The 26,614-nt window shown below is 41.2% G+C and overlaps 1 protein-coding gene across 7 annotated transcripts in view; it reads right to left on the bottom strand.

Moving 5' to 3' along the window:
- The window catches only part of NUP62 (nucleoporin 62), a 65,813-nt gene continuing 39,199 nt past the window's right edge, over window positions 1-26,614 (bottom strand). For 6 of the 7 annotated variants that reach the window (XM_078147926.1, XM_078147925.1, XM_020967221.2 and 3 more), the window contains 6 exons: window positions 25,716-25,860; window positions 25,480-25,529; window positions 25,220-25,354; window positions 23,397-23,508; window positions 16,186-16,252; window positions 1-442 (listed from right to left, as the gene is read on the bottom strand). In XM_078147926.1, the coding sequence (XP_078004052.1) occupies window positions 351-442; window positions 16,186-16,252; window positions 23,397-23,508; window positions 25,220-25,354; window positions 25,480-25,529; window positions 25,716-25,860 (601 nt within the window). In that variant the 3' untranslated portion in view covers window positions 1-350. Of the gene's footprint in view, window positions 443-16,185; window positions 16,253-21,127; window positions 21,219-23,396; window positions 23,509-25,219; window positions 25,355-25,479; window positions 25,530-25,715; window positions 25,861-26,614 lie in introns of those variants that run through there. The other variant, XM_078147924.1, reaches the window with a different exon arrangement.

Here is a 26,614-nt window from a genome sequence, read left to right on the forward strand (position 1 = left end):
TTGGAAGACTTCATAAAGCATCGAGCAATTTAATGGGCATAAAGAGATTGACAAAATTTTGATAGAACTAATGCAAATTCCAGCATAGTTTTCTCTTACCACCATAAAGATTTAGAATGGAGAAAAATTCCCACAAACTTTACTGTAACAAAAATTAACTGCAATAGATTAACTGTATGTCTTACTTAAGATTTAGAATGGAAGAAAAATACCCACACGAACTTTACTGTAACAAAAAATAACTGCAATAGGTAACTGTATGTTTTACTCAGGTTTATACCCTAGGACCTTTTATGTAATGGATAGGTAATGAACAACGTGGCAACACTATTCAAGAGATCTCAAGGCATTTAATCAAACACGATCCGGTAGTTGCGTTCCTGCTCCTTGCGACGACTCTCGCAAACCTTTGATACCTCTTCCACCTTCCGCTGCAACAGGGCTGTGGGGAAACACATGATGCAATCATTTTTCTAGGGCAAAAGGTACAGAACTTCAGAGTCGGAAGGAACCTTAGCAGTCAGCTCATCTAACCCATAATTAAGAAAGAGTCCCCTCTACAATATACTCATCCAGTGTTTGCTCAAAAACGTTCAATGAGAGGGAAGTTCAATTTGAAGCTTCCAAGGTGGTTCCTTCCATTCTGAAATAACTCTACTCGTTACTTCCTTATATCAAGTCTCTGTCTGTCTATTGGTCATTACTTCTGGTTCTGCCCTCTGCAGCTAAGAACAAGAAGTGTAATTAGTGTCTCTTACACATGAGATCTCTTTCAAACACTTGAAGGTAGTTATCATGTCTTCCCTAATAGTACTCCTCTGCAGGCTAAACATTCCCAGTTCCTCCAATTAATGCTCATATGGGAAGAACTGAAGGCTTTTCACTATCCTGGTTGCCCTTGCCTGGAGCGTTCTCCCTAAAACATAGTGCCCAGGGGCAGCTAGGTGGAGCAGTGGATAGAGCACCAGCCCTGGATTCAGGAGGACCTGAGTTCAAATCCGGCCTCAGACACATAACACTTACTAGCTGTGTGACCTTGGGCAAGTCACTTAACCCCATTGCCTAACCACTCCCCCCCCCAAATGTATGTATGTACACACACACACACAAACAATATAGTGCCCAGAATGGAAAGCTACTCCAGATATATTCTAATTGGCGCTGTGGCCAATTGAGCCTCCTGATTTCCTGGAAGCTGGGCTTCTCCTAGCACAGTAGCCCAAGAGTACATGAGCTTTCTGGGCTACCACATAACATTTCTAACTAATACTGAGCTGACAATCCACCAAAACTCCCAGAGCTTTTCAGATTACCATGTCTCCTCCACTTTGTACCCCTCAGAAAGTGCAGTGGGTAAAAGCCCTGAATTCACATCTAGCCTCAGACACTTACTTAGCTATGTCACCCTGGGCAAGTCACTTAATTTCTGTCTGCCTACTTTTCTCATCTTGTAAAATGGGCACCTACCTCACAGTGTTCTGGTGAGGATCAAATGAGATGACATATAAACAGTGATTTCTAAATCATTAAGTAGCATTCTACAAATGCTAGCTAGTATTATTATTACTATCCTGATTAAATCCAGCTTACTTTTCTACCCTGTCAAGATCTTTTTGGATTCCCACTCAGTCACCCAGTATATTAGTGATTCTTTCCAGTTTGTGTTAGCTGCAAAGTGATTAAATTGCCAAAGGGCTAAGGGCTGGCTCTTCACTCTTACCATCTTTATCAGGGACCTCAGCACAGATCCCTGTGGCACTCTCCTGAGACCTCCTTCTAAGCTGACATGAATAACTACTCTCTGGATCTGGCCATTTACCCCTTCTAAATCTATGGAACAATACTCTTAATCCAGTCATACAGTCATCTCACAACAATAGCAAGTGAGTGGGATTTATACCAGGAATGTGGGGATGGTTTAAAAAACTATTAGGAAAACTATTAACCTAATTAATTATACCAACAACAAAAGTAACAAAAATTATATGATTATATCAATAGATGCAGAAAAAGCTTTTGACAAAATACAACTTACATTAAAAACACTAGCAAGCATAGGTATAAATGGATTTTTCCTTAAAATGATAAGAAGCATCTACCTAAAACCATCAGTTAGCATTATTTGTAATGGGAATAAGCTAGAAGCCTTTCCAATAAGATCAGAAGTGAAACAAGGATACCCATTATCACCTATATTATTCAATACTGTATTAGAAATGCTAGCAATAATAATAAGAGAAGAAAAACAAACTGAAGAAATTAAAATAGGCAATGAGAGAATAAAACTATCTTTTTGCAGGAAAATCCTAGAGATTCAACTAACTAGTTGAAACAATAATTTTAGCATTAAAGTAGCAGGATATAAAATAAACCCACAAAAATCATCACCATTTCTGCAAGAAGAGACAGTAAGAGATATACCATTTAAAATAACTGCAGACAGCATAAAATACCTGGGAGTATACCTGCTAAGACAAACCCAGGAACTTCATAAACAATTATAAAACATTTTTATACAAATAAAGTCAGATTTAAATAAATGGAGAAATATTAATTTCTCTACTTAAAGTAATCTACTTATTCAATGCCGCCCCAATTAAATTACCAAAAAACTATTTTATTGAGCTAGGAAAAATAACAACAAAATTCATTTGGAAAAACAAAAAGTCAAGAATATCCAAGAAACTAATGAAAAAAATGTAAAGGAAGGCGGTTTAGCAGTACCAGATCTTAAACTATTATAAGGTGGTAATTATAAAACTATCTGGTACTGGCTAAGAAATAGAAAGGTGGAACAGTGGAACAGAGTAGGCATAAAATACACAGTAGTAAATGATTATAGTAACCTTGTGTTTGACAAATGTAAAGATTCAAGCTTTGGGGATGAAAATTCACTGTTTAGTAAAAATTGCTGGGAAAAATGGAAAGCAGTCTGGCAGAAATTAGGTATAGACCAGTATCTTTTTTTTTTTTTTTTGCAGCTGGGGTTAAGTGACTTGCCCAGGGTCACACAGCTAGTTGGTGTCAAGCCTGAGGCCGGATTCGAACTCAGGTCCTCCTGACTTCAGGGCCGGTACTCTGTCCACTGCACCACCTAGCTGCCCCCTATAGACCAATATCTTAAAACCATTTACTAAGATAAGGTCAAAATGTATACATGACCTAGATATAAAGGGAGAGATCATAAGTAAATTAGAAGAACATGGAACATATTATCTATCAGACTTATGGATAGAAGAATTTACAAATAAACAAGAGATAGAGAACACTGTGAGATGTAAAATGGATAATTCTGATTATGTTAAATTAAAAAGGTTTTGTACAAATAAAACCAATGTAGCCAAGATTAAAAGGAAAACAGAAAAATGGGAAAACATTTTGATAGACGGTTTCTTGGACAAAGGATCATATCTCAAATATAGAGAACTTCTGTCAAATTTATAAGAATGAATCATTCCCTGATTGATAAATGGTCAAAGGATATGAACAGGCAAATCAAAACTAAATATATATATATATGCACATACATGTGTATGTGTATATATATATATATATATAAATGTGTGTGTGTGTATAGTCATGTGAAAAAATATTCTAAATCATTACTGATTAGAGAAGTACAAATTAAAACAACTTTGAGATATCATCTCACACCTATCAGATTGGCTAAAATTATAGAAGGGAAAAATGACAAATGTTGGAGGGGATGTGGAAAAACTGAAACACATACAACTGTTAGTGAAATTGTGAAGTGATCTAACCATTTTGGAGAGCAATTTGGAATTATGTCTAAAGAGTTATAAAACTATGTACATACCCATTGACTCAGTAATACCACTAGTGGATCTATTTCCCAAGGTGATGAGGGAAAAAGGAAAAGAACCTATGTGTTCTAAAATATTTATAGCAACTCATTTTGTAGTGTCAAAGAACTGGACATGGAAGGGATGTCCATTAATTGGGGAATGGCTGTACAAATTGTGGTATATGATTGTGAAGGAATACTGGTGTGCTATAAAAATGATGAGCAGGTTGATTTTTAGAAAAACATGCAAAGACTTGCATGAAATAATGAAGAGTGAAATGAGCAGAAGCAAGAGAATATTATAAACAGTAATAGCAATGCTGTTCAAAGAATAACTGTGAACAGTTAAGCTATTTTGAGTATTATAAATATTCAAATCAACTACAAAGGACCTATGAAGTAAGATGCTATCCACCTCCAGAGAAAGAACACACACACACATACACACCCCTCTGTGTCAAATGGTGGCCTTCTCTAGTGCAGAGTGGGGAGGGAGACAGTTTGGAACTTAAAATGTAACAAAATAAATTTAATTTAATTTAAAAATTAGCAAGTGAGACTGGATCAAAAGCTTGACTAAACTCTACCTCATCAACATGTACAGCATCCCTGGGCCAACAGTTTGATGAAACAAGGAAGCAAGCCTGCAACGACCTATTCTTGAAGAAGCCGTGCTGGTTCTTTGTCACTGCTTCCTTTTCTGGCTGCTCGCTGGCTGTTTCTTCAATAATCAATTTCCAGGAATCAAAGTCAAGCTGTTATATGATACTACTGACTTAGAATACACTAAACCTCTCAGATTCTGCCTCCCCTTGCCTTATATTTGAGAATCCAAGTGTAAGACTTTCATTTAGCCGTATATCAAATTTCATCTTCTTGGATCTGGCCCAATCTAGAATTTTAGCTAATTCAGATCTTTTCATGTGTTGGTGATACCTCCCAGCAAATGTGCTCCCATCGACCCACAAATCTCTGCCCAGCATCCAAGTTACTGACAAAAATAAGAAATAGCAAGGCCAAGCACACATCCTTTAGGCACTCCACTGAAGATGGTCTTCCAAAATGAGATTGAGTATATACTAGCCTCTTTTGAGTCCAGCCTTACCTTTCAACTAGTTCCAAGTCTACATAATTGTATAATTATCTAACCCACCTCCCTCCATGTCTTCCACAGGGACAGCAGGAAAGATTTGAACAAGTTTCCAGGAATAGAAAGGATAGGGATGCAATATCTTACATTCTCTCTGTGGTATCTAGAATTTGTAAAACTGCTTCAAGTCTTTTATTTATTTATTTGTTCATTCATTCATTTAAACAAAGCACCATTTGCAGTGTGGAAAGTGGAGGCAAATTCATTTCATTTTCCCTTCTGGAACCTAGAGAAACAACGGGCAAACACAGACCCTCACCAGCTGCCCTCTTTGGCTTTCAGCTACATGAAAGTCCACTTCATATGTAAGCATCCTCTGAGAAAAGTTCTCCGCTTTTAGTTATAGACTCACGCAAGTGTATGTATTCATTAAAGCCTACCAGTCTGCAAAGGATAGTCATTAATTGAAGGCATGGGTTTGTGTTGCATAGGCCTTAGGTACTAGGCAGCAAATTAGGAAACTGTACTTAAAGTCAACATTTCTGTTCCTAGCCTAAGGATTTAACATCAGGCTGCTGTCCTGATTAAGGGGACATCAAAATGGAACTCAGCTAGGCAAAATTCCCACAGCTAATTTGTCAGGCATGTTCTTCCCTGCCCCACCCCCATCCCTTTTGACATGCCAGGAGCTCCCACTGAGGGCAGATAAACCTTTAGATTCAAAACAAAAGCATCCTGGAGGCATAATCTATTCATTTGCTGAGGGCATCATTATTAAATTACCAGTAAACAACTCTATCATTTAAAAATCCTAAATCAAAAGGAAAGCCAAGAAACAACTCTAGGTTACTAGAAGCTTACTACTAGCATTCTGTCCAGTCTCTACAATGAATTTAAGACTCTTTCAGAATAAAGCTTCAAATGGAAATCTCTTTGGATGTCTTCCCTCACAGCAGAACACTGCATTCCTTCACCCATCTTAGCCAGAACCCTGGGTGAGCCCAGGGTGAGAGCAAGAACTTGAGTTTTGTTCAGCTATCAATCTGTGGATGCCACAGCAACCCTGCACTTTACAACCTGAAGAAAACAGTTGACTGGGTACACTTTGACAGCCACTGTCAAAAAAGCACTTTTGCTGTTCTAAAGGTTTAGCTAAATAGCCATGTCTCAAGGAGTTCTCTTTACATGTCTAAAATCTAAAACTATTTGAACTCTTTTCAAGGAGACCCTGATGAGAGTCAACTCTTATTCTGATTTGGATATGAAGTTCTTTTCTTTAACTTTGCCAAGTTTTACAAAGTAGCCTCAATTTCAAGCTATTAAAAAAATGGAATGGGCTGCATTTGGGAGGTAGTAGGTTCCCCATCCTTGAAGGTGATCAAGAGAAAGCTGGAGGGCCATCTGTCACATTATGTTGTCAAACAGATTCTCTCATTTGGGTATGGCTTAGATGAGATGGCCTCTGAAATCCCTGTTGCCTCAGATTCTGATAGGAAGCCAATAAAAATTCAGATCATAGAGCTGGAAAGGAGCTCAAAGGCTATCGAGTGCAACCCTCTCATTTTTACAGATGACAAATTGAGGCCCAGAGAGGGGAAGTAACTTGCCCAAAGTCACCCAGCTAGTAAGTAGCAGAACCAAGATCAGAACCTAGTCCCTGGACTCCAAATCTAGCCCTCTTTCCATACCACCACAATGCCTTTAACCAGAGTCCTAAAATAGAAATGAGGTTTTCAAACGAATACTAATTTTTATCTCTAAATTCGGTATAAGCTATGTGTGAAAAGAGAGAAGCTAAGAGAAGAATCCTTCCAACCCTTCCCTGCTCAAGAGCTGTGGAAAAGGGAGTATTTTCCAAGCTATCAAGGAATCCGGTTTCTTCCAGACACAAATAAGAGTGCCATCCTGCTGACTGGAGATATATGATAGGAAGTAACAAACCTATCCATGCACTCAAAGTCTAAATAGGAGAAGCTGGGCTGATTAGGTGAATGAGCAAAAGAACAAGTTAACACAGTCCTGGATGCATCCCAGCTCTTAGATGACACCCGGATTTATCAAAGTAGCTGGCAGAGACCAAGCATAGTCAGGCAGCATCTCAGTGGGCTCAAGCACAGGCTCTGTGTGGAAAGGCCTCTGCCTCACAGGGCTGCTTGTGGCTGGCAGGATCAATGACAGGAATGATCCAAAGGCATTGAGTCCTTAGGGAGTGGAGATCATCAACACCTCTTATGAATGAGAGCTCAAGGCTGTGCTGTGGATTCCTCACTACTAATATGACATGACACTTTCACGTTGTTTTATCCTCCATTCAAATCTTGCTCAGATGCCTCACTGCAAGACAGAAGTGAGCCTGAGGTCCCCAAGGCCAGGTCATGAGAATACAAGATCTGGCATTCCCCACTAAGCTTTGCCAATGGGCTCAGTGTGGACTGGGGATCTGGAGGCGTGCTCATACTGATAAAACGACACATTCTAAAAGTGCCAAACAGCTTTACAGTTTCCAAAAGTATTTTCACACACATCATCTCATTTGGGTCTCTTGACAACTCTGTTAGGTAGGGAGAGCAGCTATTATTATTCCTGTTTTATAGATAAGTAACTTGAGGCTCAGAGGTAAAAATCTGCTGCCCAAAGTCAAAATAGTGAGTAGCTGAGCTAGGACTAGAAAACAAGCCTTCTGACTCTGGGCCCAGGGCTTTTTCCACGGTACCATTCTAACTGATCAAAAGCCAGGAAATTTTTGAATTAGAAATGATTTAGCTAGCTGTGTGACCACGGGCAAATCATCTAACCTCTTAATGCCACTGGGTAACTCCCTAAGGTACAGATGAATTATTTCTCTGCATCAGTGTGGGGAGTGTCCATACCAATGAAATCACATATGGACCAAAAAGAAAACTCCAAGTTGTTCTGCTGGAACCTTACTTAGCATACATACTTGGCCATAAAGCAGCATGAGGCCGATTCATGGAGAAGCCCATCCAACAGAGTTTCGTTGGTGAAATGTCATAGAAGGCAGCCTTGCTTATAAAGTGCTCTGTGCACACAGAGGACACCTCCTGAGGACTACGTTATAGCAAGGCTCCATTTATTTATGCTTCTTAGTCACAAATAGTAAGAAAACTGCTTTGGGGAAAAATCTGTTTCTCCCCTCGATGCTAAGTCCTACTATATGTGAGTGATTTCAAACTTGTTCTATCTAATGCATCTCAGAGGGCTATCCCAGATGAGGAATTTCACTTAGATAGGTACAAAAAACAGATTAGTGAGGGTGCTAATGTTGCAGATGTACAAAGGCCTATTTTCCTCCAAGCTGGACTTGCCCTAGTATTAATAGTAATAATAATAACAACCTGTCCTAATAGGAGCTAAAGACTTCCTCAATTTTTTGGTTTTGATAACCTAATCTAACCTTTATTTACAAAATATCCTGAGACAAAAAGTGTGACCTCTTCTATTTACAAGGGGGGCAGGTGGTTCATTAATGAAGTTATGTAAACATATCAATCAACTGAAAGACATAAAACACCTTCTAATTAACTGAAAGGGGATGAGGCAAATTGTTTAGAGTCTCAAAATCTTTGCATCACTATTCCATCTCTTGGCAGATTAAGAACATTTTTTTCAACTGCTTAAAGCAGAAGGTTATGCCCCTCAAGGCCAGGAGATGGCCCTATAAACCAAATGACACCAAGGTTTCCCAGAGAATTTATTAAAGAGGAAGAAAGGGAAATAAAGCAGCCTTACTCAATAAATCAGATTCTATTATAGAAGAGATAACATTTTAACTAGAAATCAAAGGTATCTTTGGACATCTTCCAGCTTGTCTTTGGAGAGATGAAAACAGAAAGTAATTAATAAAGATTTGAAAAGATCTCATTTTTATGTGAAGCTCATTTTGAATCTGCCGTTGGCACAGTCTGTCACAAAAGAAAAACAAACCCACAAACCACATCTCATTAAAAAAACCTCACGACTCTTGAACAGCTGGAGGAGACAAAATTGCTTCTCCAAAACGACCCTAGAGGTACTTTATGAAAAAGATAAGTATTTATCATATTAGGATAAACAACTGAAAATCTTTTCCATTTGTAAAAAATGAAATTGCTCAGGGATAGTCAGTCTACTGGTTTTAGGCAATACTCATTTGCTAGGATTTGTATACTCACAAAATTCCCTTGGGAATTTTCAGCTACACAAAAAATTCTTGACTTTTGACCTTAAACCACAGCAGAGTTTCTGTTGCCTCGTAGGTATATTATAATGCTGTAACTGACAGCACCTCACAGCACTCCAAGGCCTCCTGCCTCTATCCCTTCCTCTGCCCTTTGCTCCTGCCCAGGGCAGCCCTTTTGGAGAAAGCTAACTTTCTACATGCACAAGCTAGTTTCCCTAGCTCCAAAGCTACCAATGATCTCTTAGTTGCCAAATCGAATGGCCTTTTCTCAGTGCTCATTCTCCTTGACCTCTCTGCAGCCTCTGACACTGTCAATCACCCTCTGGTTCTTGATACTCTCTGATGTAGATTTTTGTGACACTCCTCTCTCCTGGTTCTCTTCTTCCGTTTCTGACTGCTTCTTTTCAGTCTCCTCTACAGGATCTTCATCCAAGTCACTCCTGATAATGGTAGGTATTCCCCAAAGCTCTGTCCTGGGCCCTCTTCTCCCTCTATACTATTTCCCTTTGTGATCTCATAAGCTCTCATGTTTTCAATTATCATCTCTATGCAGATAATTTATCCAGCCCTAACTTCTAGTCTCCCATCTTCAGCCGTCTATTATACATCTCAATTGGATGGCTCATAGACATGCCCAAAACTGAATGCCTCTTTCTCTCAAAAACCTGCCCTCTTCCTAACTTTCCTATTACTTTCAAGGGCACTACTATTCTCCCAGCCAAGCAGGCTTGCAACTTAGGCATCCTCCTTAGCTCCTCACTATCTCTCATTCTCTGTGCCTAATCATTTGCCAAGTAACACATATCCTACCTTCACAGCATCTCATATACCCCTTTTCTCCTCTAACCATGGCCCCACCTCATCCCCTCATACCTGGGCTACTACTGTAGGCTTCTGGTTGGTCTCCTTGCCTCAAATCTCTCCTCACTCAACTCCATCCTCCATTTGGCTGCCAAAATGAACTTCTTAAAAAACAGGTCCAATCACATCCTATCCCTCCTGCCCCCCAATTCAACAAACTCCACTGGCTCCCTATTACCTCAACGATCAAATATGAATTTGTTTGGCATTCAAAGTCCTTTATAACCTAAGGCCCCCTTCTGCCTTACCAGTTTTCTTACAGCTTATTCCCCTCCACATACTCTGCTCCATTTCCAAATCTCAGGCATTTTCACTGACTGTTCCTTAAGTTTGGAATTCTCTCCCTCCTCCTCACTTCCTGGCCTCCCTTAATTCCCAGCTAAATCCCACCTTCTACAAGAAGCCTTTGCTGATGGCGTTCCCCCCCCCCTTCATACTGGTGCCTTTCCTCTGTGATCACCTCCAATCTATTTTACATATTATTAATGTTGTTTCCCCATTAGGCTGTAAGCTGTTTGAGGGGAAAGACTGTTTTGTTACCTTTGCATCTCTCGTACTTAGCACAGTGCTAGATGTCCAAAACTGAACACAATGACTACTGACTTGACTATGGAACAAGTATGGTGCTCCAACCTATTTGGGACTATTACAGAGGAAATCCATTTTTAAGCTTAAAAATTGTGAGACCTTTGGGAAGTAAAATGCTACATGAATGCCCACCTAACATTCCAAAAATAAAAACTCCTCACTTTCCACAGCTATAAGACAGAAGAATGTAACTCGAAGGTAAAACAGAGTGCTTAAACTATCTATAGGACTTAGCTGGTACTCCATAAATGCTAATGGAAGATCATATTTCATGATAAACTAACCCATCAGCGATAAAAAATCTATATAAAAAGATGACTGACAGAACTGTGGCATAACTGTACCAGTTGGCCCCCAAAGAACTAGAGATGTGATTACAGTTATCCCTTCCATGCTGTGGGGATTAGCCCCCCCCCCAATCTGGAAAATCCATGGATTTTTTGGCCCTTCTTTTGTACCAGAGAAGAAGCCTGAATTTTTTTCTTTTTCTTTTATGGGGTGTTCACAGTAGTACCTCATTGCAAAATTTGGGTTGATATTATATAATACTATACATATATTTTATGTATTTCTGAGTTTCCAAACTTTTTCTGTGCCATCTGCTGGCCTTTGTGTGTTGTCTATGGCTTCTGCAAAACTCCCCCCAAATTCCCATTTAATTTCTTATGCCAACCCATGATATACAGAAACCTCAACGGAGAAAGTTGAGATGCGGAAGGGATAACTGTCCTGCAGCTCCAGTGGTTGCCAAAACAGATATTTGTGAATGAAGAACTGCCAAAGTCCCAATCTGACACTATGTGAGACTTAGTAGCACCTAATTCCTCATACTCAGCCCTGACTCCTCCTGAGACAACCTGCTCACATAGAATTCAATTTTGGGCAGAATACAGTAGTACGATTTAAACAAAAGTACTCTAAAAATATGATGTTGATTCGCAAGCCACCTTTAAAGGAAGCTTAACTCTTTCACAGTAAATATGTGAATTGATTAACTGAACAGCTGCTGTGCTTTACCAGAAAATAAATCTGTACTGACATTAAAGATTATAAAAACCATTAAGAATATTTCCCAGAGACCTTTTAAAATAAAAAAGTAATGACCTTCAAAAACAATTTTTAATCGACATAGAACAAAATATTTATAGTAGCACTTTTGTAGTAGCAGAAACCTAGAAACAAAGTAGGCGCTCATCAACTGGGGAATGACTGAACAAATTGTGGTATATGAATATAATGAAATGTCTTGTGATGTAAGAAGCAAATATAAATTCAGAGAAAAATGTGAAGATTCAGATGACATGATACAGGGGAAAGCAGAATCAGAGCAATATACGACTCAACTAATGTGAATCAAAAGAACACTAAAATGAAAGGTAATAGAGATGCAGCTTCTGTCTTTTCCTGGTGGGAGGGGGGGGGAGACACCAGCCCTATAGAGCAGAATGCTATGTACGCTATCCAGCGTAGTCATTGCTTTGGTTATGCTTAACTTTTGTTGCTGTTGTTGTTACTACAAGGGAAGGCTCACTGGGTGGAGTATATCTGGCTATAACATGGAAAATATCACCTCCATTTTACAAATGAAGAAATTGAGGCTGTTACTATGGAGTGGGAATGCCAAGATATGAACCTGTATTTCCTGAACCTGAGTTCAGCTGGGTGGTACAGTGGATAGAGTCAGAAACCCTAAGTTCCAATCTGGCCTCAGATACTTACTAGCTGTGTGATCCTAGGTAAGTCACTTAACCTCTGTCTGCCTCAGTTTCCTCATCTGTAAAATGGGGATAATAACAGCATCTCTCTCTCTCTCTCTCCCTCCCTCCCTCCCTCTCAGGACTGTTGTGAGGATAAGATGAAATAATATTTGTAAAGTGCTTAGCACAGTACCTGGCCCATAGCAGGTGCTTAATGTTTATTCCCTTCATTTCCCAATGCAAATGCTTGTTCCTTTTTACCTGTCCTCCCACAAGGTCAATGCCCTTTCCACAATGCTACATTTTATAATTATTGAGAAAATGACACATGGGAATAAGGGCTCAATATCCGACTGTTGTTTCTATTTCATAACTGGTGATTTATGAGTAACTGGATTAGCTTGGTCATTACCATTTTTTGGGGGCAAAGTCACCCACATGCATTCACTTGCCACAAAAAACTAAACCTTCCCCTGGAAGAAGCATCTCTTGATCTCTAGTTCCTTGTATTTGGTATTTTCTGATGTAAGAGGGAGAAGAAAGAGGCACCTGAGGATGGAGTGGGGAATAGAGGGGAAAGAAATCAGAGTCAGCTGTGATCTCCTTTGTTAAGGTTTCTGATGTCTCTGTTTCATATTACTACAAAAATCCTCCGCACAGAAGTATCTTCTCAGAAAGCTGCTCACTTATTCATGCTGTTGGCTGGGTTTCCAGAAATAGTCACTCTAAGAGTAAACAGTTGCCCTAACACTGCGCCCCCCCCAATGGCTAAGAACCTCATCCAAATCCAGCTCTGTTCCATGTGGAGACATCAGAAGACCCATGGGGAGAGGGGGGAAGGGGAGGTGAAAATCAAATTTTAGTCTTGCACCAAAGAAACAGTTATTAGTCGCTGGTGCTACATTATCAAATATTTAAAGGAAAGGATAAACTGGCTGAAATTCTGGTTCTTCCTATGTGATAACCTGGGGATTCCAGGTGAAAAGAAAATGGATGCTCCTCTACAGAACACAGAGACAAGAGCCCTGCTGACCCACTGAAACTAGGCCGAGGGCTGCGGCGACTTGTTTATCAGTCACAGTGACAGCCTGCATTGCAGTGTGTGGCTTTGGAGCACAGTGGAGCTGCCTAGCCTATGAAGGCACAGAACCTGCTGTCCTGGCCTCAGGAACAGCCAATCATTCAAGGCCAACACCGTTCTGAAACACCCCAATAACACGAGGGTGATTTATCTTCTAACTAGAACACCCGAGTGTCTCTCCTATGATTTACAGTTAAACAAATTCAGGGTCACTTAAGTACAAATGAAGAAAATCCCCACTGATTCCAATTCTCTCCATTTGGAAGCTGAGGTCATAGCCTGAGTCCACCCCTCCTCCTTCCTTTAGGGCTGTCCTTGTGCTGAGACTCCTGCTGAGAAGCCACGTGCAGGTCCCTTCTCCAAGCTCACCCAGGACTCAGCCCTGCTGGGCCCAGGGGGCTGCCTGCCTCAGGCTTTAGCACTGCTCCTGGGAGCCAAGCCAGCCACTGCAGAAGCAGAAGAGGGCCAGGTCACTGTGCTTATCCCTATGGCCACTCTAGCCATGCAGCAATGACAATGCTTTTTCTAGTCCCAGCTCAATGACCATATTCGGAGCAGGGGTTCCCATTACTTTTCGAGCTACATTTAGTTTGCTACAGACCAGAGGTTTTAACCTGGGGTCCATGAACTTGGATAAGGGAAAAAAATGCATCTTTATTTTCACTATCTTTGCCTTCTTTTGTAACCCTGTGTATTTCATTTCATGCATTTAAAAACATTTATTTTGAAAAGGGGTGACCCCACCCCCATGTTTACCTTCCAATACACAAAAACCGTTCAGAAGCCCCAGTCTAGACAGAAACTCTCATCTTGCAGGGCTGGGAAATGGGGGTGCTCTGGGTAATCAAATGTTTTGGCAAACAGTAACCACAGATGGTTAGAGGCAGCTAGGTGGCTCAGTGGACAAAGCACTGGGCCTGGAGTCAGAAAACCAGAATTCTCATCTGGCCTCAGATACTCAGTAGCTGTGTGACCCTGGGTAAGTCACTTAATCTCTGTTTGCCTTTATCTACTGGAGAAGGAAATGGCAAACCACTCCAGTATCTTTGCCAAGAGAACCCCATAGACAGTATTGGCGTGTTATAGTCCACGCGGTCACAAAAGGTCTGACGTGACTGAATAACCACCCCCACCATAGACAGGACACTCATTTTTAAGACATTTAAAGCACAATGGAACACAGCATTTAGTACAGGGCCTGGCAAATAGCAGATGCTTAATAAATGTTCATTGACTAGTGAGTGACTACAAAATACAACCTGTACAGAGCTGAGATTAATCAGGAGTGGTGCAGGACCTCAGGGGTTGGAACAGCAGCTGGAATTACTATAATGCTTGAAACATATGGAGCCTCTTACAGACATTCTCTGTCATCTCACAACCCTGTGAAGTATAGTCTCTAGGTACTATTATTCCTTTTTTAGAGATGAGGAAAACTGAGGCGCAGGTTTGAAATGACTTGCCTAGGATCTCACAGCTAGGAAGTGTAAGGTGGGATTTGAACCCAGGCATTTAAAATCAACGACATCAAAGTGTTGAGCGTACAATGCAGTGCCAGTTAAGAGAGAGAGAGAGAGAGAGAGAGAGAGAGAGAGACAGAGGACTGCAGCTAGCAGGACTCCAGAGAAGAGTTGACTCTAAGAGGTACTTCCACTTCCAAGCACCAACAGTTCTGTAATTCAGACCGACTACTCCCAAAGTTTCATTGCCCTTCTCATCTTTCTATGAAAAGGATGTTTAATTTATAGAACTGAAAGCAGAGAGCTAATTTGCATCACATAACTGAAGCTCTGAACTAAAGTATTTTTGCTTAAGTTTTAAAAGGAAATGAAATATTTATTGAGTGGATTCTATGTACAAACCCCCTGGACTTGGTGGGAGATAAAAACAAGGCTAAGACAAAGAAAAAAGGCTTTTGCTCAAGAATCAAGAGGTAGAAGAATATGCCTGAATTCAATCAGGTCCATATAATCAAGGCTGGGACAAAGAAAGGCAAGAAGAAATTAATGAACCAGATTTTAGAATCAAAAATGCCCCCCATCCCAAATTGGTGAAACTATATTCAGTCCAGGTAGTTACGGTTTCTCCATTAAGGCAGAAAGGCCTATGCGGGTCTTTGGAAATATTTTTTGAGCCTTCTATCTATGTAATTAGCAAGTAATTCACTGGCAATTCTGAGAAAGACCTAAAATAACAAACACTGAAGTGCTTTACAATGTAAATCATTAGGAGGATTTTGACTTCCTTGTAAATAATTGTTACAATGACCAATTAGTACTCGGTGAGCATCCTAGGGTTCAGAGTCCTGTTGTCAAGGACCCACTTAGTAAATGTAGAGACGTTCATCACCAGGCAATGGAACCACAGGCAGCAATTTTTTTTAGCCATAGAAACTCAAACACTTTTCGTCATAGAAGAGATTCTAATTGCTGGGAGGAGAATCTGCAGAAGGAAACACCTTTCTATTCTAAGACCCTATGAGATTTAGATACAACACAGATTAGATACAGTTCCTAACACTTTAAGCCACTTATTTTAGAATACAGTATCCCTAAGGCATCTGTAATACCATTGTGGACACATCATAAGACAGATAAAACCCCTGTGTCCCAGGCACCCATATTAGGACAGTAATAGTGGAGGACAAAAAGATCTGTAGCATCTCAATCAGCAGTAAAACGGGAAGCTGGACGGGGCCTTAGAGATCAACACAAACCCAAGGCCCAGAGAGGTGAAGTGACTTACTCAAGGTCACACAGGTAGTAAGTGGCAGAGCAGAGATTCAAACTTGGACCTTTCAACGATCAAAGAGCTCAGTGCTCTTTTCACCAAGCTTGACCTTTCGCTCTCTATAGCTACCTAGGTGTACTCATTAAATCCTACCTGAATTTTGATCAATCCATTGAAGAGAATCCATATGTGCATTCAAAATTTTACAGATCTGCTGGAGCTAAAAAAAGACAAAAAATACATGTTAGGTTCTGATCCTCTCCCCTGAAAGAGAATCAAGAGTGAATAAAATGACTTGAGGGTGGTATTAAAAAATCCAATCGGATACTCCTTATCTGCTTGGTAACTGTAGGGTTGATATACACTTGTCTTGGAGAGAACTATCAGTATGTGCTGCTTTCTCCTGCTTTATATTTGTAAAATTAAAGCAGTTCTTTGAATCAACTGTCCATGAGCTGCCATGTACACAAAACAATGTATTCTGGAATGTTCTGTCCAAAACAACAGAGAGCAGGAACAATGGGGGAATTTGTCTGAGACAGGACTCAAGGCACTGCCAGTCAGTGGGGGAGACACAGAAACCAAGTTAGAAAAGGCTAACTCCAAAGTGCTTGAAGATCTGAGAGCTCCCTGCTAGTTGGAGACGGGATTAAGGTTAGGGTCTCTCTCCTGTCCGGTCCTGCCCCACCCCGCCCTATGAGAGCACAAAGAACACTGATGAGCTTCAGATGCTTTGAAAAGTTTTAGTTGTAGAGTTCTGCCCTTCAGAGTTTAAATACCTACAACAGAGCTGGTTGTTGAGTTCTTTCAGTCCTGTCTGACTCTCCGAGACCCCATTTAGGGTTTTCTTGGCAAAGATCCTGGAGTGGTTTGCCATTTCTTTTTTACAGATGAGGAAACCAAGGCAAAGAGAGGTTAAGTGACTTGTCTAGGGACACACAACTAGTATATGAAGCTGAACTTGAACTGAGAAATGATGAATCTTCCAGGCCTGGCACTCTATCCACTATGGCACCTAGCTGCCCATATAATAGGAGCTGAACAAAGAGCCATAGCTCACTTTTATCACTGGAGTGACAGGCATTAAAAATAAGTAAGATAATGTTGAGAAGGGGCAGAAGTGGCATGTGGGGTTGGTCCTGTAGCCCCAAGATATGTATTGCTTGGACACTTGTGGGGGTCTCCATGGAAGTATTACTGAGATATTGGCTGCTTCCTCTCCCGTGGCAGAACAAGTAAATCTGAGATACTCTCACTTCAAACCTATTGCCTCAAGCAACCTGGATGTGCTGGCTTTTACTTCCATAAGAAGTAAAAGTGGAGAGCGGTTGGCGGCATTTAAATTCATGCCCCCAAGAGTGGGATCAACGTGGTGCGACACTGAGGGTACCAGTGTCTCAACATAAACTGTCCAAAGTGAACACAGTCCTGAAAACCTGTAGGTGGAAAATCTAAAAGACTGGGCAATCTAGAAATGGATTCAAGTGGGAGTACACTGTGACAAGAGGCGTGGAGGGATACTGGGGATACAAACCAGTGCCAGCCACCAAGGAGAGTATATTCTACTCATATATACAAAGTGCGAACAATGGAATTTGAAGGAAGAGGAGAATCGGGAAAGGCCTCACGTGAGAGTTGGCATCTGAGTGAGTCTTAAAGGCAGAAGAGAAGAAGCAGAGAATGCAGGGATGGGGCAAAGTCTATGTAAAGGTATGGAGAGGAGAGAGAGAATGTCATGGGTGAGTGAGGAAGAGTTCAGGCCTGAAAGCATAAAGCGTGTGAAGGGGAGTAATAACAGACAATGACTTTTCAAAGCCGGCCTGGAACTAGCCAGATTATAAAGAGGGTTGTATATGCCAAAGAGAGAAGCTTGTACTGATCACAAAGGCAGTAAGGTATGAAACCACTTGCTTCTGGAGCAGGGGAGTCATGTGGTCACACCTAGGCTTTAGGAAGATCACTTTGGCAGTTGTATAGTTGGAATGGACAGGGAAGGGACTGGAGGCAGGGAGACTACCTTAGGCAGCCTTGACCAAAGTGCAGCTGAGAGATGAGGAGGGGGTTGGAGGCTGTGGAAAAGGACAGCATGAGGCAGATGGGAAAGAGGCTGTGAAGGGAGATTCAACAAGATTTGGCATCTGACAGAATATGTGGGCTGACGATGACTCTGAAGATGTGAATCTTGGTGACCAAAATGAGATTTCTATAGAGAAATCCTCTCCAGAAATAGGGAAGTTTGGAAGAGGGGTGAATTTTGCAGAAAAGAGTTTTCTTTTGGACCTAAGACCTTTAAGGGCAGGGACGATTTAATTTTTTTTTTTTTGCCAGGAGAAAGACTAAATTTGGACGGTTAGATCTAGAAGAAGTCATCTAGGGAACGAAGATAAATGAACCCACAGGACCTGATGAGGTCACTAAGAGAGTGTGCATAGTACAAGTTTTTAACCTGAATTTCAAGGGGATTTATGAACTTGGATGGGGGGGGAAAATCACATCTTTATTTTAACTAAAGTTTGGTTTCCTTTGTAATTTTAAGTATTTAAAAACAGGATTCTGAAAAGGGGTCTCATAGGTTTCACCAGACTGCCAGAGAAGCCCTGGTTTAGAAGTTCAGAACTCCTGGTATAGAGAGAAAAGAGAAGGTCCAGGAGAAAGACCTGGTAGGGGAGTCAGGATGTAGGACATAGATGATGATCCGGTAAAAGAGACTGAGAAAGAACAGTCAGACAGGAGAGCCAAAAAAGAATAGTATCACAAAAACTCAAGAAGAGAGTAGTTGGCTAAATAAGATGCTACTGGGAAGTCTAGAAGGAGGAGAACTGAGAAAAGGTCATTGAATTTGGCAATTAGGAGGAGATCACTGGTAACTTTGGCTTTGCTTTTTTTGTTTGTTTTGTTTTGTTTTTTTGGTTAGGCATTGGGGTTAAATGACTTGCCCAGGGTCACACAACTTAGTAAGTGTTATGTGTCTGAGGCCAGATTTGAACTCAGGTCCTCCTGACTCCAGGGCTGGTGTTCTATCCACTGTGCCACCTAGCTGCCCCATCACTGGTAACTTTGGAGAGAGACAGAGTGCAAAGGGTGTAGGAATGAGAGAGAAGTGGAGGTCATGAGTGTAGACAGCTTTTTCTAGGAGTTTGACTGTGAAAGGGTGAGGAGATATATAGGAGAAGTGCTAGTAGACAGAGATACAGGAGATTAGAAAGAGGAGGATGGTGGGAAGTGGGGGAGCTGTACCCATAGAAGGGCTGGCCTTGGAAAGAAGGGTCACCTCTTCAAGCACTGGAGTAACAAACAGGGGATGATGGCAAGGGGTTTTATGAGTAGGGAAAAGGGAGCTTTTAGTGATTGGCTTTTATTTTCTCAATAACCAAACACACCTGAAGATACAGGGCAGCTAGGTGGTGCAGCAGATAGAGCACCAGGACTGGAGTAAGGAACACCTGAGTTCAAATCTGGCCTCAGACACTTACTATCTGTGGGACCCTGGGCAAGTCACTTCACCCTGTTTGCCTCAGTTTCCTCAGCTGTAAAATGAGCTGGAGAAGGAAATGGCAAACCACTCTGGTATATTTGCAAAGAAAACCCCAAACGGGGTCACAGATAGGCAGACACGACTGAAAAATGACTGAAAATTTCAGATAACTACTCTATACTTGAATCCCTTAAGGTAACAGAATGGATAGTACTTTGGGAAAAATGAAAGCATCATAAGAATATTAGACATGAACTAGCACTTCAAATTACCTTCAATGTTCAATCAAACAATACTGAATTAATGAAGTTACTATGTTTCTAAGACTCCTGTCTAAAATCCCAAATATTTGTAAATAATTTTGAAGGACCTGCACCAAAGCAATATGTTAGAACAGTGTTATTTGTGGAAGTGCCACCAACAAATGAAAAGAAATGATTTTTTAGCAAGAACCAAGCCAAAATAGCTTTTGCAATCTTTAAAAAAAGAAAAAAGAAAAGATTATAACATGATAAACACCAGTCTGAGAGAGAAGGAAGACTTTCATGATTTTAGCAAGTTTTTTTCTGACAAGTAAGAGCAAGAAAGAGCCTTGTATACCAAAGCTATTTCTAGGCTCTGGCAGACGGCCCATTGAAACAGTGTTTTCTTGCTTGGGTTATAATAAATCCGCTACAAGAAGAGTATTGTATGACAAATGTTTCCTCTGGTTCCTGTCCATTGATTTGTCCTGGCTGAGCACAGAGCTGAGCTCTTCACGCTTCTTTTGTCCTGCCATCACAATTAGCAATTATAGGCATGCCCCATTGAGCTGTAGAGGGCATTCAGCTCCATGGCAACAAGGTTAGACAGGAGGTCTCATCCTTAGCCCATGATAGAGAATCATGTGTAAGGGGTTTACAAGACAGGACTGGGCTGTTCCAAATTGGAGAGACAACCCTATGAGGCTTCAGGCTGGTGGACAATGGGGCCGGAAAGATAAGTTTACATGAGAGGGACCTCTCTAGGAGCTAGACAAGGTATCTGTTGAGATAGAGTAGTGGAGGTTAAAGAACCCAGTGACATCTTGAAAGGTGGGCTGAAGAGGGGGCATTTTTCCTGTTTAGGAATCCCCTGATTTCAGCTTACAACCTAGCTAGAGATGAGAAGGAACAATCCATCACCCCAGCGGAGAGCAATGGAAAATATGCCTAGACGTTACCTTAGAGGTTTCAACTATAGATTAGTTATCTAAAATATCAAGTATGAATTCCAAAAGGGAGATTTGCTCCCCACAGTACTATATCTTCAGGTGCGCTTGTGGTTACTGAGAAGATAGAAGTCAATCACCAAAAGCTCCCTTTTCTCTGCTCTACATCATAAAACCCTTTGCCATCTTCCCATAGTTCTCCAATATCTGAAGAGGAAAGGGAGAAAAGCATCACAGTTGGAGGAGAAGCAGGAAATGAAGGGCTAAGGAGCCAAATCCCCACCACCCCTGTGAGATACTGGAGAAAATCCACTTTGACTTTTCAAAGCCAAGTGAAACCCAGTGACTTGGGAACCCCAAACCTGGACTCAAAACTTGACTCTGACACCCAAGATTTTTCCCTTCTCGCACAAATGGTTAATTGGAGCACAAACCTGACATCTTGTTGTCCTTAATATGGCTGCTGTTAGTGTCAGTGAGCTGTCAATCTTGCCTTGTTCTATCAGGAAATTGCTGGGGGAGCTGGGTGTGTTTGGAGAGGCAGGAAACAACACCGTTAAGGAGCAAGGAGACACTTAGCAAGCTACACAAGGGATGTACAATAAAGATGAGAACTGGGCTGAGTTTGCTGGGCGGGCCTTGACTCTCAGTCAACAGTAAGGGCTGGCTAGAGCAATGTTAGATGGGCTATGTGCCTGTACCTGTCAGCTCCCCCCACCTCCAACAGCACAGCCCTTCCTGCCAAAAAGAAAAACCACTATCTGACCCAACTTTATCCTCTACCGCCTCTTAAAAAAACAAAAAACCAAAGAAAAACAAATGGTTACAGGCAGCATGGCAGAAGAGGCTGACTGGCACACGTGCCTCCTGGGCCCTCTTTCTTCACTACGGAGAAACTGGACATCAACCAGCTCTATTTCATAGTTAGGCCTGCTGACAATGGACAGATTTCCATTCAGTCCATTCATTATGACAAAATTACAACAGAACGCCAAAGTTAATTTTGTCAAAAAGAAATGCTTGTATATCAAGAAATCCTTGACTACCTAGGTAAATTCAGGAAAGCCACTGTTTTGTTAACAGGACCTGGGATTTCATCTGTGTCAGGAGGTCCAGGTAAGGAACTCACTCTCCTAATGTAGGTCTCCCACTGCTCTGCCATTTACAGTTTAACAGTCACTTGGAACAATGGCAGGTGGAGTGACTGGAGTTGTCCAGGGTCACCCAGCCAGGATGTGGCAGAGGTGAAACTGGAAGCCGGGCCCCCCTGACTTCAAGGCTAGCCCTCTACCCACTATGTCACACTGCCTCTCCATAACAAGGACAATCTAAAAATCGATCTTACTTGGAATCGATGACATTAATTTTGAGACCTACAAGATTCTTTAGGGATTAAGTGATGTATAGCAGAAGTGAACATCGGATCAGAGAGCTGGGCTGGAGTCCCAGGTCCTGGGGTGGCCTGGACAAATCATTTCCCCTCTTTGGGCCTTTGGTTTCCTCATGTGCAAAATGACGACAATTTCTGCACTACCTGCCTCACAGGGCTGTTAGGATCAAGTGAGGGTGAATATAAAATGCTTTGTAAATGCAGTAAGTCAAGTTTCAAAGTGAATTGCCCAAAGTATCATAACTAGCTAATGGTAAAAGTCTCCTGGTTTCCCAAGCCAATAAGGTCTTCATTACACCATGCTACTCCTTGCTTCATAATTTAGCAAGGGGCTTCCTGAGGTACATAAAAATGATTCCCCTGAATTAGCATAAACAGCTAAGTATTGACTATACACACAAAAAAATTTTCTTTAAATAAAAATTACTTTGTTTTGTTGTAATGAAATTTTTATAATGAACGGACTGATGGTAATCTGCTGTCTCAGTCTCCAGACCTGGATATGACACAGAGTCGACGTCCAGTTTCTTCACAGTGAATGGACAAGTACAGAAGGAGCACAGTAGACAACCAAGTGACTCACCTAGACCTCATATCCACTGCAAACCATAATCATCAAGAATCATATGCATTCACACCATCAGTCCCTCATATAGGACTAGACTTAGGAACAACTCTTATATCTGAGTAGCTATTGTACCAGAGTGGGAAGGGCATTCACTTCTATAACCAAGACAAGATGTATTCCCATACACTAAATTCTCAGATGAAACTTAGTATATAATTTCCCCAAAGAAACAAAGGGAAACTATAGTATTATTATACAGCTACACCATGGATTTAAGTAAAGTTTCTGTGGAATGGCTGGGAAGCCAACCACCATTTACACTGCTTTTTTCTATGACCATGTGTTCTGAATTCCAACGCTTACCAAACAAAGAACTTTTGGTATGTTACAACCTATTTGCTCATGAGTGAACAAAGGTAAGTCACCCAAGTATACAGATATACATATAACCTAAAGGGGTATGTGGTCAATATGTGAAAGGGTACACATAAGGAGGTGAGGAGAGAATGGGGCCTTCACCATAGAGGATCATTAGGGAGAAGTTACAGATGTGAAAGTTTAGAAAATCCTGAAAAATTGAAGTGGGCAAGGAAAAGGCTTTTTTCTTTTTTCTTTTAAGGAAAACCTCCTGTGAATTTTGCTGTCTCTAGAGGCAGGCACAAAGCCTTGAAGGAAGAAGGAGATCACAGGATGGAAGCAAGGAAGGGCATTGGCCCTCAGATAGCCAGAGGGGCATACTCACCGGGTCGCTGGTGTCAGGAGGCCCTCCAGACATATTCAGGTGCTCAATAATGTCCTTGAGGTCTTGGGCCATGCGCTTCAGTTGAGCATCTATGTTTTCTGCTAATTTATAACTGTAAAATAACAGTGATGTTTCAAGTTAGTTTCACATAGTAGGATATAAGCTGTTAGGGTTTTGCTGCTAAGTGCTAAGCGACCTACACTTTCAGCGTGTCCCCCACATGACCACTGACACCCATTTAAAGCAGAGCACCTGCTGGGCCAGGTGTTCAGGGAATCCCAAAGGCCTGAAACAGGCTGAGGCTAATTTGCCCCCTTAAATGACCCCGACTTCACTAACAACCTGCTCTACAGTCTATGGAGTCCTACCATTTTCCTGGCCAAAAACCATAATATTCTAAGCCACTTCAGTAACAAAGAACTCTTGAATGCTAAAATTATCACGACATTCTAGAGTGTGCAAAAAATGAACAAATCTGTTCCCCAAGTCTGTGATGAGTCAGTAATAGTTCACATTTCTGAAGTACTTAAAGTGTAACATGGTACTTCCCCTACAGCAACCCTGGTAAAGTGAGGGAGTTCTGGAATTATCATCTCCCTTTTACAGACAGGGAAATCAAGGCTCAGAGAAGGGCACTTCCTTGCTTATGGTCACACAGCTAATAAGTATCTGAGATGGAATTTAGAGTCCACTCATTCCACCTCCAACTTTCTTTCTACTTACACATTGCTGCCAATCACAAGCGCCTGAATAAAATCCTTAAGCTTACTAACCAGTTAAAAGAAAAAAAGATTAGTGTGTGTGGAATTTTGAGAACTAAAGGAAATGCAGGCTTTTTCAGATTTAAATGTTTCCAGTGATTCAATTAGATCTATTAATAGCTCATTTGCTGCTTTTCTCTGCCAAGGTATGGAGATCACTTGTGTAGGTCAAAAAAAATTTGTGGTACTGGTTTAACCTAAGATAAATTTGTTTGCACAGAACAACTCAGGGAACATTATCTCCTCAAAGATTTCTTCATGCCCTTGTTAAGACCTCATGGCCAAAGCTGTCTGTTCTCGGGATACTGCACAAGACAAAATTAAATTCCTAGAATACAAAGATTCACAAAGATTAAAACACAAAACCAGAATCAGAACTGTGCTTTTGTCATATTCTTACATTGTTCCATGGGTTAACTGGTAAATGCATCTTTTGATAAGGATAAATCACTAACAACATGATTTGATTTACTTATAATCTAGCTCCCACAGCACATTCACAAACATTCTCCAAACATTTCATCATTTTGCAGAGAAACAAAGTAGGAGAGCTGCACTGGGAAAACACTGGTCAGAGTAAGGTAGAGACAACTCCAACGCACTCCTAAAACATGCCTACCATTTTACTTTGGGGAATCAGACAGGTTTCCTTCAAATTAATTGCTTTGAAATAGCAAATGATTTATCGATGAAGCAAACCGCATGAAGACCAGGTCCAGAAAGAGCCCACATCATGATACTTAGCAAATGAAACCATTTTAGTATTTCTAATCTGGGAACACATTTGACAAGTACAAATGTTTTTTTAACAGTTATGTGTGATATCATCCCTATTTTACATCATGAATAACAATTGTCAGAAGGATCACTTGGTTTCCCAGTATTCTGGAAAAGCCAGTCATTAAGAGAGAGCAAGCAAACGTTCAGAATAGATCTTGCCTCTTTCTGCCAGTCCTTCGGCCCTACCCTCCAAATCTCTGTCTTCCTCTTTTACGAGGCCTTTCCACCGTTGTCATGAGCCACCACTGGCCTGGTTCTGCCAGACCTGACCAAAGCACTTACGTTTTCTCTCGCTCCTCATCTGCATGCTGCAGATAGATAGTTCCACTCTGCTCCTTCACGGCCTCCTCCAGAGGGGCCAGCAGGTCCTCTAGTTCTTTCTGCTGTGACAGGATGAAGTCTAATTCTTGGTCCAACCTAAAGAAATAACTCCAGTAAGCTGGGGAGCTGAAAAGCGGTGAGAAGTGACCAAACAGAGCAGAGTACCTCAAGAAAGCAAATTCCCTGATCTCCTAACGTGGGGAACTGCCCAAAATTCCTACCTTTTCTGATCCAGCTTCACTTTCTCTACTTCTCTGTGTAAAGAAGTAATCTAAGAAACAAATAAGAATGTGTAACAATGAAAATAATGCTGCTCCCAAACCAAAACAAATGAGAAGTACAACCTCTTTAAGAGTCAGTTCACCTGTGATTGGCAGACTAAGTTATCTGTAATAGCCATCATAGGAGGAGAATTCTTTCTTTGGTTCATCATAGTGGATGAAGACTACATTCTTACCTTCTCACCATTCTCAATTAACGTCCGGTCCCAAGCATTCACCTGGGTGGCCTGCTGAAGGAAGTGTTTCTCTTGGTCTTCCAGTTCGAGACTCCATTTATTGATCAAACTTTCCAGCTGAGCGTAAGTCATCACAGGGGTTATACTGAAAAAGACAAGGATACAGCCCTATGGTAGGTACAATGATTCTTAGAATAAGAAAAAAAGGAGGCAGCTAGGTGGCGCAGTGGATAGAGCTCCAGCCTTAAGAGCTGGGAGGACCTGAGTTCAAATCCGACCTCAGACACTTGACACTTACTAGCTGTGTGACCCTGGGCAAGTCATTTAACCCTGATTGCCTCACCAAAAAGCAAAAACAAAAACATAAAAACAAACAAAAATCCCAACAATAATAAAGAGATGGGGAAATGCCAAAGGTCCCAATCATTCCTGGTATTTGTGGGCCCAGAACGAACGACCTTTTCTGTTTTACCTGCCATCCCATCTCTACCATCTTTCTAGGTAAGTCTGTCTATGCCTCTCTCAAAAAGTTAATATAGCACCATCAGTCAAAAAATTTAAACAGTGGCAACTACTGTTGCCAGAAAGAGACCCAAAAAAAAAAAAGAGGAGGCTAAAGCCCCATTTTAAGGGAGAAGGGTGTGTGTAGCAGAAAATGGCTAGAGAAAGGGGGACCTGTAGATCAGGGCCAATAGTAGTACTGGCCTCCAGGGAAAGAGCTACACCAAGTAGGCCTGGAAACAGACATCATTCTTTTTTATAGCCATTTCTCTGGCTTCTTCAAAGCCAGATGTGTGAGCATGGAGGCAGGGATCAGACACTAATAAATAGAGATGACAGATTCAATCAGGGAACAAGAGGCACTGTCCAACAGCAATATTGTAAGGATGATCAACTGG

This window comes from Phascolarctos cinereus, unplaced genomic scaffold, assembly GCF_003287225.1.
Source record: "Phascolarctos cinereus isolate Bilbo 61053 unplaced genomic scaffold, phaCin_HiC Scaffold_8;HRSCAF=390, whole genome shotgun sequence".
Lineage (NCBI taxonomy): Eukaryota > Metazoa > Chordata > Mammalia > Diprotodontia > Phascolarctidae > Phascolarctos > Phascolarctos cinereus.